Raw genomic sequence first — 13,691 nt, 5'->3', positions numbered from 1 at the left:
AACGCCGAGCTGTATTCTTTCCTGTCTCTACATCTCATTGTTACCTGATAGAGTATTGTAATAGTGTTACCACACACATCTGTACATCCAGGTTCATCATTTAGAGAAATATCAAAGGCTGTGTGTTATCATGTACCTCATAAGTTCCTCCCTCCTCATTCAGAATAAGTAGCAGTCTAGAAGAAACTGATGATAAATTATTTTCTCAGGATCCCCATCTGTGGAATCCCAAACTGTTTCACATAAAATACTAGGTTTCTGCATTGTTGAAGGCCTCCTCTCTGAACCTGGGTCTTTCCATGACTCACGTGGTAGGTCAGTTAGCTTAGGGAAGTGGTCTTTGTCCCTCTCTTTGGAGTGAGCTGACCCAAAGCCTGTGCTTCTGATCTCATTAAGCACCTCAGATATTTTTCCACCCAGGTGTGTCAGTCACTAGCCTTCTCCAAATTTGTTCCATTATGTTCTCTCCAATGTTTACAGGTGGAAGAGTCCACTTTCATTCTTTGTTTTTTCATGATACATATTTGTGAGTGCTTAATGCATGTGATGATTCTAGGTGTTAGGAGTTTTTTTGTTTTGTTTTGTTTTCCACTTTTGACAACTGTTAGTCAAATAAGTTTATAAATATGATATACGTTTGCTTGCTTATAGTTTGCATTGCATGTGGGAGACAGGTTGTAAGCTTACAAGGTCCTTATAGCCTAAGGCTTAGTTTTAAGACTAAGCCTTTCCCACCCTTCTAATACTAAGATCTTCTCAGAACTAAGCTTTTCCCTACACCCTTGACTGATGGCATGATGTGGGGTGGTGCACTCTTATGAGGAATCCCATTTATGCCTCAGATAAGTGGCTTTGTATCAGAGACTTTCTTATTTGTATATTGTATTTTTTTATTTTTTGTATTTTTCTGAAGCTGGAAATGGGCAGAGACAGACAGACTCCCGCATGCACCCAACCGGGATCCACCCGGCACGCCCACCAGGGGGCGATGCTCTGCCCCTCCGGGGCATCTCTCTGCTGCGACCAGAGTCACTCCAGCGCCTGGGGCAGAGGCCAAGGAGCCATCCCCAGCGCCTGGGCCATCTTTGCTCCAATGGAGCCTCGCTGCGGGAGGGGAAGAGAGAGACAGAGAGGAAGGAGAGAGGGAGGGGTGGAGAAGCAGATGGGCGCTTCTCCTGTGTGCCCTGGCCGGGAATCAAACCCAGGACTTCTGCACGCCAGGCCGACGCTCTACCACTGAGCCAACCGGCCAGGGCCTTATTTGTATATTGGATTAAAGGCTTTAATTTCTACAATATAAGATAAGGTGTGGGGGGAGGGGGGGTTCTCTTGCTCAGATCCTGCCATCAGCATTGCAGAGGAGAAGCAGCCAAGATGGCAGAGTGCTGAAGGAGAAGCCAGTTTGTGCAAAAAGGAGATGGGGAACAGAGGTGAATAAGGCTGGTGAGGTAGAAACCTTTGATTCTAGGAATACTCAGATGAGTCAGTGGCTTTGGGAGCCCTGAATGGAAAGGGAAGTGTAAGGAAAGTGTTTTCCCACTGTGTGTACGTGTACTTCTCCCCTGCCGGGTGCAAACTAGGATTAAAGCTAATGGCCGACCAGTTCTTGGCTCCGGTTGTTTCATTACCGTCTGTCCGAATCAATTGCAAACCTGCACGGGCCAGGCGGCTGTGATGGTGGCCGTGGCTACTGGCTTTACACAACCTTCGTTACTCTTACTTCTTTGTAGTTTCTGATTTTTTAAACATCTGAACTACTTTTTACTTTCCTACATTACTTACTGGAACTTTTTAGCCTGAGTCATCAGGGTCAGTTGCATCTGCTGTGCTCATTATGAGAACTGGCTGTCATTGTCCTCAGGCAACTTTCCTTGAAGTAAAAAATGCAAAATTACTAATCTCTGAGTTATAGTTCTTTGTGTAAGAGATATGAAGAAATAATAGCCTCCTCCTCCTTCTTCTTTTTTTTAATTAAAGCAAGTGTACTTTTTCTTTTTAAAATTTTAACCTTAGAGTACTCCAAAATGTCTACAGTAAGGGCTTGGTGATCACCATGTTACCATACAAAGCAATTCTAAATCCAGTCTCTTTGAGGCTTAAGGTGATGCTATTTCATGAAGAGTTTCTCCTACCTGACTGGGCTCTACCTAATAGGTTTTTCAATTTGGGGAAGAATTTGAAAATAGCCCCAGGTAAGAAATCAAGCATTTTAAAAGTTAGGATGGAAAAGGGCTGCAGGGAAAGAAAAGTCTGGGGAGCCATTAACAGGTTTTTGTTTTTTTTTTTTTGTATTTTTCTGAAGCTGGAAATGGAGAGAGACAGTCAGACAGACTCCCGCATGCGCCCGACCGGGATCCACCCGGCACGCCCACCAGGGACGAAGCTCTGCCCACTAGGGGGCGATGCTCTGCCCCTCCAGGGCGTCGCTTTGCCGCGACCAGAGCCACTCCAGCACCTGGGGCAGAGGCCAAGGAGCCATCCCTAGCGCCCGGGCCATCTCCGCTCCAATGGAGCCTTGGCTGCGGGAGGGGAAGAGAGAGACAGAGAGGAAGGAGAGGGGGAGGGGTGGAGAAGCAGATGGGCGCTTCTCCTGTGTGCCCTGGCCGGGAATCGAACCCGGGACCCCCGCACACCAGGCTGACGCTCCACCACTGAGCAAACCGGCCAGGGCCCCATTAACAGTTTTAACTTATCTAAAGATACCAGTCGGGGTCAAAACAGAAAACAGATGACACAGTACTAAAGGACAATTTATTGTGTAGGGACTATTTACAGAAATGTCAGTATAGGGAAAACCCAGGACTAGTTATATCTGAGTTGTTACTGTTCTTGGGCCTAAAATGACCTTGGCAGGGAGGGAAGCTGATGCTGCTGACCCTCCCAACTTCATTCCCTGCTTCCTGCCTGAGTTCCCTGTTGGAAAGACCAAGGGGAAGCAGAGCACACGGAAGCTTCTAGCTTATGCTGGGCTGCCTCCTGAGGCACTGGGTGGAGGTAGGTGAACAGGAGCTCTGCAGGGGCAAATCACACACTAGTTGTTTACTTTCTTTTGGAAGACTTGTTCACCTGAAGTAAATACCAATATTGTGAACTCTTTGAGGGAAGACACTAGCCTGTCCATTTGTCTGTAGGACACTAGTTAAAGGATTGTTGAATGAATGAATGGGGCTGTTCATTTCCTTTCTTTCTCTTGACTGGCATTTCAGGCAGCCAACGATAACTGGTTGATGTTGTCTTGGTTAGGGCCTATGTTCTGAATAGCAAGGCTTACCATAGGAAGAGATGAACATTTTCTATCTAGGTAATTATTTTTCTCTACAATATCGTTAGAAAATCTGCAAAACAAAGATAGAGATTGCTACTGTTTTAATGTCTTGAGTCTTTTTGTATTACTATTATTTTTGAAAAAAAATATCTAAGACCCTGGCTGGTTGGCTCAGCGGTAGAACGTCGGTCCAGTGTGTGGAAGTCCCGGGTTTGATTCCCGGCCAGGGCATACAGGAGAAACGCCCATCAGCTTTTCTCCCTCCCCCCCTCCTTTTTTTTTCTCTCTCTCTTCCCCTGCCACAGCCAAGGCTTCATTGGAGCAAAGTTGGCCCAGGTGCTGAGGATGGCTCCCTGGCCTCTACCTCAGGCACTAGATTGTAGCAGAGCAACGCCCCAGAGGGGCTGAGCATCGCCCCCTGGTGGGCATGCCGGGTGACTCTCAGTCGGGCATATGCGGGAGTCTGTCTGCCTCTCCCCCACTTCTCACTTCAGGAAAAAAAAAAAAAATATCTAGGTTTAGCTATGTAAGGATGCATTGGTGAATCTTTAGCCCTTCTTAGTAACTATTACATTTAACCCTGTAATTTCTTTTTCTTTTTCTTTTTTTTTGTATATATTTTTCCGAAGCTGGAAACGGGGAGGCAGTCAGACAGACTCCTGCATGCGCCCGACCAGGATCCACCCAGCACGCCCACCAGGGGGCGATGCTCTGCCCATCCGGGGCGTCACTCTGTCGCGACCAGAGCCACTCTAGCGCCTGGGGCAGAGGCCAAGGAGCCATCCCCAGCGCCCGGTTCATCTTTTGCTCCAATGGAGCCTTGGCTGTGGGAGGGAAAGAGAGACAGAGAGGAAGGAGAGGGGGATGGGGTGGAGAAGCAGATGGGCGCTTCTCCTGTGTGCCCTGGCCGGGAATCGAACCCAGGACCCCCGCACGCCAGGCCAATGCTCTACCACTGAGCCAACCGGCCAGGGCCTAACCCTATAATTTCTACACTTACCAGCCAACAGATGGGTAAGCTGTTTAATTTGGGAGCCCACTTGATTTACAGTTTTTTCCCAGGTTGCTTCAAGAGAAGAATCACACAAAGGCCTAAATTAGCCTCATTAACTGTCTTAAAGAGCTTTAAAAGAGGTCTGTAAATAATGTCAGATTTCTCCTAACTGTCCAGAGGGCAGAAGTCAAAATAGAAATGAGTTCATTGGCTCATTGCTTTGGAAAACTTTCTTATACAGTCAGATTTTGTTTCCTAACAATTCTCAGACATTAGTATTTTTCAGGAAGGGATAGAGCTAAATGTCACAAATGAGTAGTTTGGAGGTTCCTGAAACACTCAGGTGTAAGAGCAGAAGAAAATATATTGGTGGGGAAGGGAGTGAATCACTTCTTGGTTAGAGCTTTGCTGTTCTTGCTTGAGTTTCTTGGTGTGTGTGTGTGTGTGTGTGTGTGTGTGTGTGTGTGTGTAGGAAAAGTGGGTGAATCTCAGAATCCCTCTGGCACCAGGGTAAGAGATAATGTCCTCTGCTACACAGAATTGGGCCCTGGTAGCCCTGGCCGGTTGGCTCAGTGGTAGAGCATTGGCCTGGCGTGTGGAAGTCCTGGGTTCGATTCCTGTCAGGGCACATAGGAGAAGCAACCATCTGCTTCTTCACCCCTCCCCCTTCTCTTTCTCTCTCTTTCTTCCCCTCCCACAGCCATGGCTCGAATGGTTGAATAAGTTGACTTTGGGCACTAAAGATGTTTTCATGGCCTCTGCCTAAGGTGCTAAAAAAAATGGCTCCATTGCAGAGCAATGCAGTAACAATGGCTTCTGATGGGCAGAGCATCGCCCCATACTGGGCTTACCAGATGGATCCTGGTCCGGGTGCATGCAGGAGTCTTTCCACCTCCCCTCCTCTCATTTAAAAAAAAAAAATTGGGTCTTGGAATTTGATTTGACCTGTCCTTGAAGTTAACTTCCGATAGGCTTCTCTCCACACTTTTGTTAATGTGTCTTTCATAGCTTCTCTTTATTCTCATGAACTCTTTTGACATTTTAAATAATTTAATTTTGTGTGGAGTGTTGATTTAGTGCCTTTGCAAATCACTCTGCCCGATTATAATTCTTGAAGGACATTGAATGGTTCTATTTCCAGTGTCTCTAAAGACAGAAAAGACAAAAGACATGGCAGGCTCACATGCCTCCCTCACATTACCCAGAACGACAGGCATTCTCTGCTCTCATTTCACCTCCTGTGAAGATTCCTCCATGAATGGTTCTCTGAGTTTAGGTCATGTCAATCTCTGACTGAGGCTATGGACCTAGCTCTGATTTTTGCTTCTTGTTAGAAGCATGCAAGTTCCTTCAACAGGATTTGAGATCGAAAAACAAAAAAATACTTTTGTTTGTCATTTCTTTCTAACGCATAACCACTTAGGATTTTAACTTTCTGCTCTTAATATGGGGGCCAAGGGCTAGGGTCACTTGGGAAGCTAGCTCAGGGTCTGCAATTGAAGTTTACACTACAAGGATATTTTGTTTGGCAGATAGGGACCCAGTCCCTATTTAGAGTGAAATACCTAAATGACCATACACTCTCCTGCTTGCCTCAGGGTCCATTACTTCCTGTTGCTGAATTGGTTCTCCAAGGGCTTGCAGAATCTTTAAGTTCTCTTTTCCTGACCACTTTAAAAAATCATCCTGCTTATTGGCGTGATCACTTCCTAAGTTACATAAATGTCTAATCATTATGTTGTGCACATGAAACTAATATAATATTGTATATCAACTGTAATTGAAAAATAAAAAAAGTATTTTAAAAAAATAAAAAAAAAATAATTCGACCTCTCCAAAAATAAAAAACAGCCCTGTATTCCAGAATAATTGTACCTGCCTTTATATTTGGCTGATGACTTAGCTTGTGTCATACACTTGTGTAAATCAAATGATTCCTTGTTTGTTATATAAAAATAATAAAATTAAAATTGTATAGTGCTTTGGTATTTATGAAGTATTTCTTTTTAGTTCATTGGATCATCACAATGACCCTGTGGGTAGGTAGGTAAGGTATTTTTCTCCAAATTATTCATGGGAGGTAATGTAGCATGGTGATTAAGGATACAGGCTCTGGAGTTAGAAACTTGAGTCTGAATTTGAGCTTTAGTAATTATTAGCCTAGTCTCAGCTTACAAACCCACTCAGTTTTCTCATCTGTAAAATGAGGTGGTACCTATCTTACAGGATCATTATGAGAAACATATAATTCATGCAAGACAATTAGAGCAGTACCTGACTCCTAAGTTAGTACTCAGTAAGCCTTACCTGCTAAAACTTACTATTATTATTAATTGTCTATGAAGAAATGGAAACTTGAAAAATTAAGTAATGTGTGTGAGGTGACGCCACTAATTGCAGGAGAGTTGAGACTTTAATCATGATTTGGAAGCTTCGGGAACTGGTTTCTTCCCTCTATATTTACTACGGAATTCCTCATGCATTGGGGGGGGGGGAAGGGTTGGAAAATTATTGACCCATTCTTTCTTCTTCCAACCTTCTTATTCTCATTTTCTTTTTGTTTTTTCACACTTAGAGCTTTGGGTATTGTCTGTCCAGTCATGGTCTCTATCTGTCAGAATTCAAGGTACAGGGAAGGTCACAGCCCTGCAGGTGATGGACTCTCCTCGGCACAGAGGTGTCGGCGACTTCTGGGGTCCCTATGAATTCTGTCTGCATTTTCTGGAAAAATGATATCCTATTTCTATTAAAGGATACAGTTGTTGCCACACATTAAGAGATTTAAAATAAAACCAATAAGCACGTATACTTCATAAAGCTTTAGTTTTTTTCTTCTTAAAGGGGAGAACACTTAAATTGTGCTGATCTCATTTGTCATTTCACATCCCTTTGAGGCAGTGGGAAAAAAGGTGATATTATCTCTATTTGGTGGGGGTGTGGGGTGAGGGAGAAATCATTGAAATCTAGAATGGAGAGAACACAACCTTTGACTCAGGCAGAGGAGTTCAGTTGCTGGCTCCTCCGTTTTGTCATATGTTCCAGGTTCCATTTTCCTCATCTGTGTGAGAAGGATAAGCAGGGGGTGGTTTGGAGGCTTAAGAAGATAATGCTCACAAAAGAGATAAGGAGCATATAAACTGGCTGTCATTGTGGTTGTTTGGGTGAGGGAGTGACTTTCCGTGCTGGCCCAGGGTCACAGTCAGGTGGGAACCCAGGCTTTATCATTCCTTACTGAATGCTGCAGGAACTTCTTCACTGGAGTTTTTATTTTTTTATTTTTATTTATTAACATTTTCAAATCCAAGTATTTTGATCTTTTGATTCTTAATTTATTTTCATTTGCCTATTATAGACAGGTCACTGGCTCTGTGTGTTCAGCTGACCATGTGCAATGCCCATTATGTCCAAATCCCAAATTTACCTTGTGTCGCAAGGCAAAGTTAATGTTAGTGAATCTTCGTGGCCAAAAAAGGACTATAACAAAATCTGTCAGATGGCATCTGGGCAGCTTTTCTCAGAAAGTGAGAGCAGCAGGTGTTTATTGAGTATTTACTATGTATTCAGCAGTGTGTGAAGTAGGGGGTAGAGAAGAAACACCTATTTTATTTGCCTCTTCTAGGCCTGATAGTGTTTTAAGGAAAACTGATATGATTGAGACCTAACATGACTAAAGAACAATAATAAACACCATGTGATTCAGTCATGTTAGTTAACTGGGCTCTGATCTGGGCATTGCATGGGCTCTCATAGACCGACGAACTAAGAGACAAGTAAACACACACTTAAAACATGGTGTGATAAATTAGAATAAAGCTTCTAGATTAAGGACTCAGGGAAGAGGTTGTGCGGTGTGAGTGAGCATTTGGGTGGTGGTGTAGGCTCTAGGGGAGGTGATGCTTGAGTTGATCCTGATGACTAGTGGGGGACACTGGACAGAGGAGTGCAGAGTGAAGAGGACAGAAAACCACATTTTTAAAAGCACTGAAAGATGAGAGAGTCTGGGGATGATGAGGAACAAATTTTTTCAGTGTTCCTGATGGCCTTGGCTGAGGGTTTACGAAGTTAGTGGTGGGAGAGCAGGCTGGAGAAGTGAGCAAGGGATAAGGCATTAAAGACGTGTGTACCATGCTGAGGAGTCTGAGCACCAAGGCACTGGCAGCCAAGCAGGCAAGAGATGATGGGTTATATCAGCTCTTTAGATCAGCGGTTCTCAACCTGTGGGTTGCGACCCTGGCGGGGGTCGCGACCCACAGGTTGAGAACCGCTGCTTTAGATGATCTTTCTAGGAGACTTGTTCAGTAAAACTGGTGAGAAAGAGCGCTTGAACCAAGTCTTAGAAGAAAGAAATAAAAGGAATGAATGACTAGTGGGTAAATGATGTACTCACAATAAGTGCTGTAGCAGTTCAGAGAAAGGGGATGCCATAGTGGGAACGATATTTGAAGAACACTATAGTGGAGAAAGAGTTAAGTGCCCAGCCCAGTGACTTGCTTATAATAGATGACCAATAAGCTGGGTATTGATTGGCAATAGGATTTACATAAGAGAAAGACTTAATGTGTAAAATGGTCAAGGAGACAAATCCAGTTGGAAAAGAGTGGTACACATATGCACATTGGTTGTACATTTTGGAAGACTTTGAAATGCCATGTTAAGAAGTTTGAACTTATTTAATTAATCAACAGGAAGCCATTGAAGATCTTAAACAAATATTTTGACATTTTCAGTTTGGATAAGAAATGTGTTCATATTTTGATTCTCTTTATCTTGCTTGAAGATGTGTCTGGTGAAATGATGCTAGTTCTGACTCTTACAATTAATGGAAATACCACAGAGACAGCATAACTTTGGACTGGGAAATAAAGTCAGATGACCCCAGTTTGGCTATGGGGAGACCGTTGGAACTAGTACATTTCTGCTCAGGCTGAAATGAATGAGTGCCCATATGAGATTTCTGGTGATACCAGTGTAGAGAGGGATGAAGCAAATAGAAAGACAGGAAAACTGCTTGCCCTGTGAGTCTTTTAGGGATAGTAAATACACAGTATGCACAGTCATTCCATCCACAGCAGGCATTGGTCAATCTTGGTATGTTTTCATTGAGCTCAGTGGTAGTCTTAGAGAGTTTTTGTTAACACAGTGCCCCAGGAACTACTGTCAATTATTCACAGTTACCACTGGACTTCAAACCTATCTGTCATGTTTTGAGTAAGAAGTGAAGGAGAAACAGATTATGATTGTACTCATGGTGCAAATGAATTTTTACTTTTCCAGGTGGAACTTGCAGAAATCTGTGCCAAGAGCGAGCGTTATATTGGCACTGAAGGCGGAGGGATGGACCAGTCCATATCATTTCTTGCAGAAGAAGGAACTGTAGGTGACCTTGAGCTATTTGGAAATATCAATGAGGGGAAGTTCACACAGAGAGGAAGGCTGTGAGATTCCTAGTGTTCTTGGTTTTGGTCAGCATATTCTGTTAGGCTCTATTGTAAGGTGGTAGTTCTCATCTCCTTTGTAATTCAAGGCTACCACCAGTTCACCTATTCTGTTTCGTGTTGCTCATCTTTCCTTTAAGTTTCCAGAATCATACCTCAAGTCTGTTTTCCTCTTGTGTGTATGTTTTTTTTTTCTTTCTAATTCATTGTTAGGATGAGATTTCTCAACTCCCTAGTTACTGAGACCTCTTTTCCCTCTCTTGTCCCAAATCACTTCATCTCATGACATTTTCATAATCTCTTGTTGGTTTTAAACCCAAATGTTAGTTTTCTTACCACATATATTCACAACCTCTCTTTTTATAATTTACTCTTAGGTATAATTTTTCTCTGTCAACATTTTTGGGGCTTCAGCGGTAGGGAAAAGAATGTTGACAGTAATCCAGGAATGAATTCCTTAGCTGGATACCACTTCCCCTTGGCTATCAACTCCTTTAGACAGAGAAGAGGTTTGGGTTGTTGGTTATGAACTGCCCATTTCTAAAGTAGAAGCAAACATTTATTTAAAATCTTTTCTTAGTTTTTCATCAGATTCCTACAGGCTTGGCTATTTTCCCAGAATACCTGGATTTCTTCTTATTAAGAATATTTGTTGTTGATTCCCCTAAGCCAAATACATGAGGCATGAGCAAATTTGGTTTAATGCTAAGAAAATACTCTGGGTGTTTTGGATGAGACCCGATAAGCAGATATGATGACAGGAGTCCTGACGTTAATGTAAGTTAGAGAATCTGAACAAAATCCCAGTTCTTTCAGTTTACAAATCAATTCACAATCTTACACCTGCTTTACTGCTCCGACCTGCCCTCTTACCACGCCTCACCCCCCAAACTCGAAGCTGCAGCTAACTTTCAGTTCCTAAAGCTCTATTAACACCACGTGCTGCTTGTGCATCTCTGAACTTGCCCATGCTCTACCCTTTTCTTGACATCCTGTTTGGGTACAGAAACCCTCTGCCTGCCCTGATCTTGCTCATCTTTGAAGACCCAGTTTAGATTTCTCTTTATTCAAAGGAGCTTTCAACAGGCTGTTATCTGATCAGGTGCTTCAAGTATGTGCCTATATTAGCACCTTGAACTTTGCTACCATTGTCACACAACCTGGAACTGCACTTGTCTACTTGACTGCATTTCCCACTGTATTGTAAGCTCTGTGAGGGCGGGGACAGTGTCTGTCTTGTTCACTGTTGTATCTCCAATGCCTAGTACAGTAACTAGAAGTCAATAAATAACATGAATGAAGCCCTGGGCAGTTAGCTCAGTTGGTTACAGTGTCATCTGATGCCAAAGTTGTAGTTTTGTTGGTTTTTTTTTGCATTTTTCTGAAGTTGGAAATGGGGAGAGACAGTCAGACAGACTCCCCGCATGCGCCCGACCGGGATCCACCCGGCACGCCCACCAGGGGGCCATGCTCTGCCCCTCCAGGGCGTCGCTCTGTTGCAACCAGAGCCACTCTAGCACCTGGGGCAGAGGCCAAGGAGCCATCCCCAGCACCCGGGCCATCTTTGCTCCAATGGAGCCTTGGCTGCAGGAGGGGAAGAGAGAGACCGAGAGGAAGGAGAGGGGGGAGGGGTGGAGAAGCAGATGGGCGCTTCTCCTGTGTGTCCTGGCTGGGAATCGAACCCAGGACCTCTGCACGCCAGGCCGACGCTCTACCACTGAGCCAATCGGCCAGGGCCTCCAAAGTTGTAGTTTTGATCCCTGGTTAGAGCACATACAAGAAACAACCAATGAATGCATAAATAAGTGGAACAACAAATTGATGTTTCTCTCTCTCTCTCTTCCTTTCTCTCTAAAATCAAAGTAAAAATAAGTTAAAATATTTGAATGAATGAATGCATTTTTAGGAAAAATATTAGTAAGATAAATAAGTGCATTAATAGTTAAGCATTTTCTGAATTCTAATACATCATATCTTATCTGTCATTTTTCTTCCAACAGGCCAAGTTGATAGAATTTAGTCCTCTGAGGGCAACTGATGTGAAACTCCCAGGTGGGGCAGTGTTTGTGATTGCCAACAGTTGTGTGGAAATGAATAAGGCAGCAACCTCCCATTTCAACATCAGGGTGATGGAGTGTCGGCTGGCTGCAAAGGTATGAATTGGCAAACTAGTGAAACTTGAAGTAAGCTTTCTCTGTTCTTTTTCTCTTTGTTCCTTATTACTTTGTTTTTACTTAAAGTTTAGGGAAACATTCTGACTGCAGCCACATTCTAACTGAAAGTCTTTGGGTCAAGTGCAATCTAATTCCAAACTCAGGAGATAAATGAGCCTATGGGTATGCCCTGGGACCTCTAGCGATTGAGAAGTTATGTGAAATTCACAGCTGAGGTTTCCAGGGCAGCACTGGGGAAAAGAGGACAGCTTTTATATGTGAAGCCCAGTCCCTGGAGGAAGATAGTTGGAGGTGATTGACATAGCTTCTTGTTTTCTCAATGAAAGTAACGGCAGCCTCAACCCTTGGTCCTCTTATATGCACCATTTTTTATTGGGCCATCACCGGTCACTCTAAAAATATAGTCTTTTTTCTTTTTCTTCTTCTTTTTTTTTTTTTTTTTTGAATTTTTCTGAAGCTGGAAACGGGGAGAGACAGTCAGACAGACTCCCGCATGCGCCCGACCGGGATCCACCCGGCACGCCCACCAGGGGCGACGCTCTGCCCACCAGGGGGCGATGCTCTGCCCCTCTGGGGCGTCGCTCTGCCACGACCAGAGCCACTCTAGCGCCTGGGGCAGAGGCCAAGGAGCCATCCCCAGCGCCCGGGCCATCTTTGCTCCAATGGAGCCTCGGCTGCGGGAGGGGAAGAGAGAGACAGAGAGGAAGGGGGGGTGGGTGGAGAAGCAAATGGATGCTTCTCCTATGTGCCCTGGCCGGGAATTGAACCCGGGTCCCCCGCACGTCAGGCCGATGCTCTACCGCTGAGCCAACCAGCCAGGGCAAAAAATATATATAGTCTTTTTATCACTCTCCAGGCTCCCAGAAGACTTCTCTGTGTCTAGTAGGGAAGCACAAACCAGAGGGAGTCTTGCCAGTTCTTTGTTCCACAGTTTAGAGCACCCTTGCCAGTCAAGCCTTAAATCTGCTTAGGAAGTATTTTTTTAAGTTTATTTTATTTATTTATTTATTTATTTATTTATTTATTTATTTATTTATACACAGACAGAGGGAGAGTCAGAGAGAGGGCTAGATAGGGACAGACAGATAGGAACGGAGAGAGATGAGAAGCATCAATCATCAGTTTTTTGTTGCGACACCGTAGTTGTTCATTGATTGCTTTCTCATATGTGCCTTGACCGTGGGGCTACAGCAGATTGAGTAACCTCTGGTTCAAGCCAGCGACCTTGGGTCCAGGCTGGCGAGCTTTGCTCAAACCAGATGAGCCTGTGCTCAAGCTGGTAACCTTGAGGTCTCAAACCTGAGTCCTTCACATCCCAGTCTGACGCTCTACCACTGTGCCACCAGCTGGTCAGGCCTTAGGAAGTATTAATTTAATACCTGTCATATGCTTAGAAGCATGAAAATATACAAAAGAATACAAAAGATAAGAATAGCGAGTAATGAGTTAAACTTATGGAGAAAAAAGATAAATATCTAACCACTATGCTGTACACCTGAAAGTAGTAGAAAGTAATACTGAATGCCAGCTGTAACCGAAAAATCTAAAAAGAGAGAAAAGAAAGAAAAAAAAAAGGAAATAGTTAACATGTGATCAAGTGGTTTGTAACCAATGCTCCAAAAAGTGACACAGAAATGAAATGTTATGGAGGATCCAGAAAAGCAGGTGGTATGACTAGCAAGTTGGAGCCCTGACGCTGAGCTGGGAGTGAAGCCTGGGTCAGAAGCTCCACTGTGCTTTCTCCCAACCATTTTTCTAGTAACTGTTAGAATGATGGTTAGAGCAGTAGGTAGTGCATCAACCCGGAGTGCTGAGGTCGCTAG

At 43.9% G+C, this 13,691-nt stretch overlaps 1 protein-coding gene across 3 annotated transcripts in view; it reads left to right on the top strand.

Annotated features, from left to right (window-relative positions):
- Window positions 1-13,691, top strand: part of GALK2 (galactokinase 2) — a 171,689-nt gene that overhangs the window by 84,787 nt on the left and 73,211 nt on the right. For 2 of the 3 annotated variants that reach the window (XM_066276456.1, XM_066276455.1), the window contains 2 exons: window positions 9,534-9,632; window positions 11,695-11,847. In XM_066276456.1, coding sequence (XP_066132553.1) covers window positions 9,534-9,632; window positions 11,695-11,847 — 252 coding nt within the window. The remainder of the gene's footprint in view (window positions 1-9,533; window positions 9,633-11,694; window positions 11,848-13,691) is intronic. The other variant, XM_066276457.1, reaches the window with a different exon arrangement.

Source organism: Saccopteryx bilineata, chromosome 4 (genome assembly GCF_036850765.1).
Source record: "Saccopteryx bilineata isolate mSacBil1 chromosome 4, mSacBil1_pri_phased_curated, whole genome shotgun sequence".
NCBI classification, from domain to species: Eukaryota; Metazoa; Chordata; class Mammalia; order Chiroptera; family Emballonuridae; genus Saccopteryx; species Saccopteryx bilineata.
The sequence above is the reverse complement of the archived record's forward strand: the minus strand, read 5'-3'. Positions and strand labels throughout refer to the sequence as shown.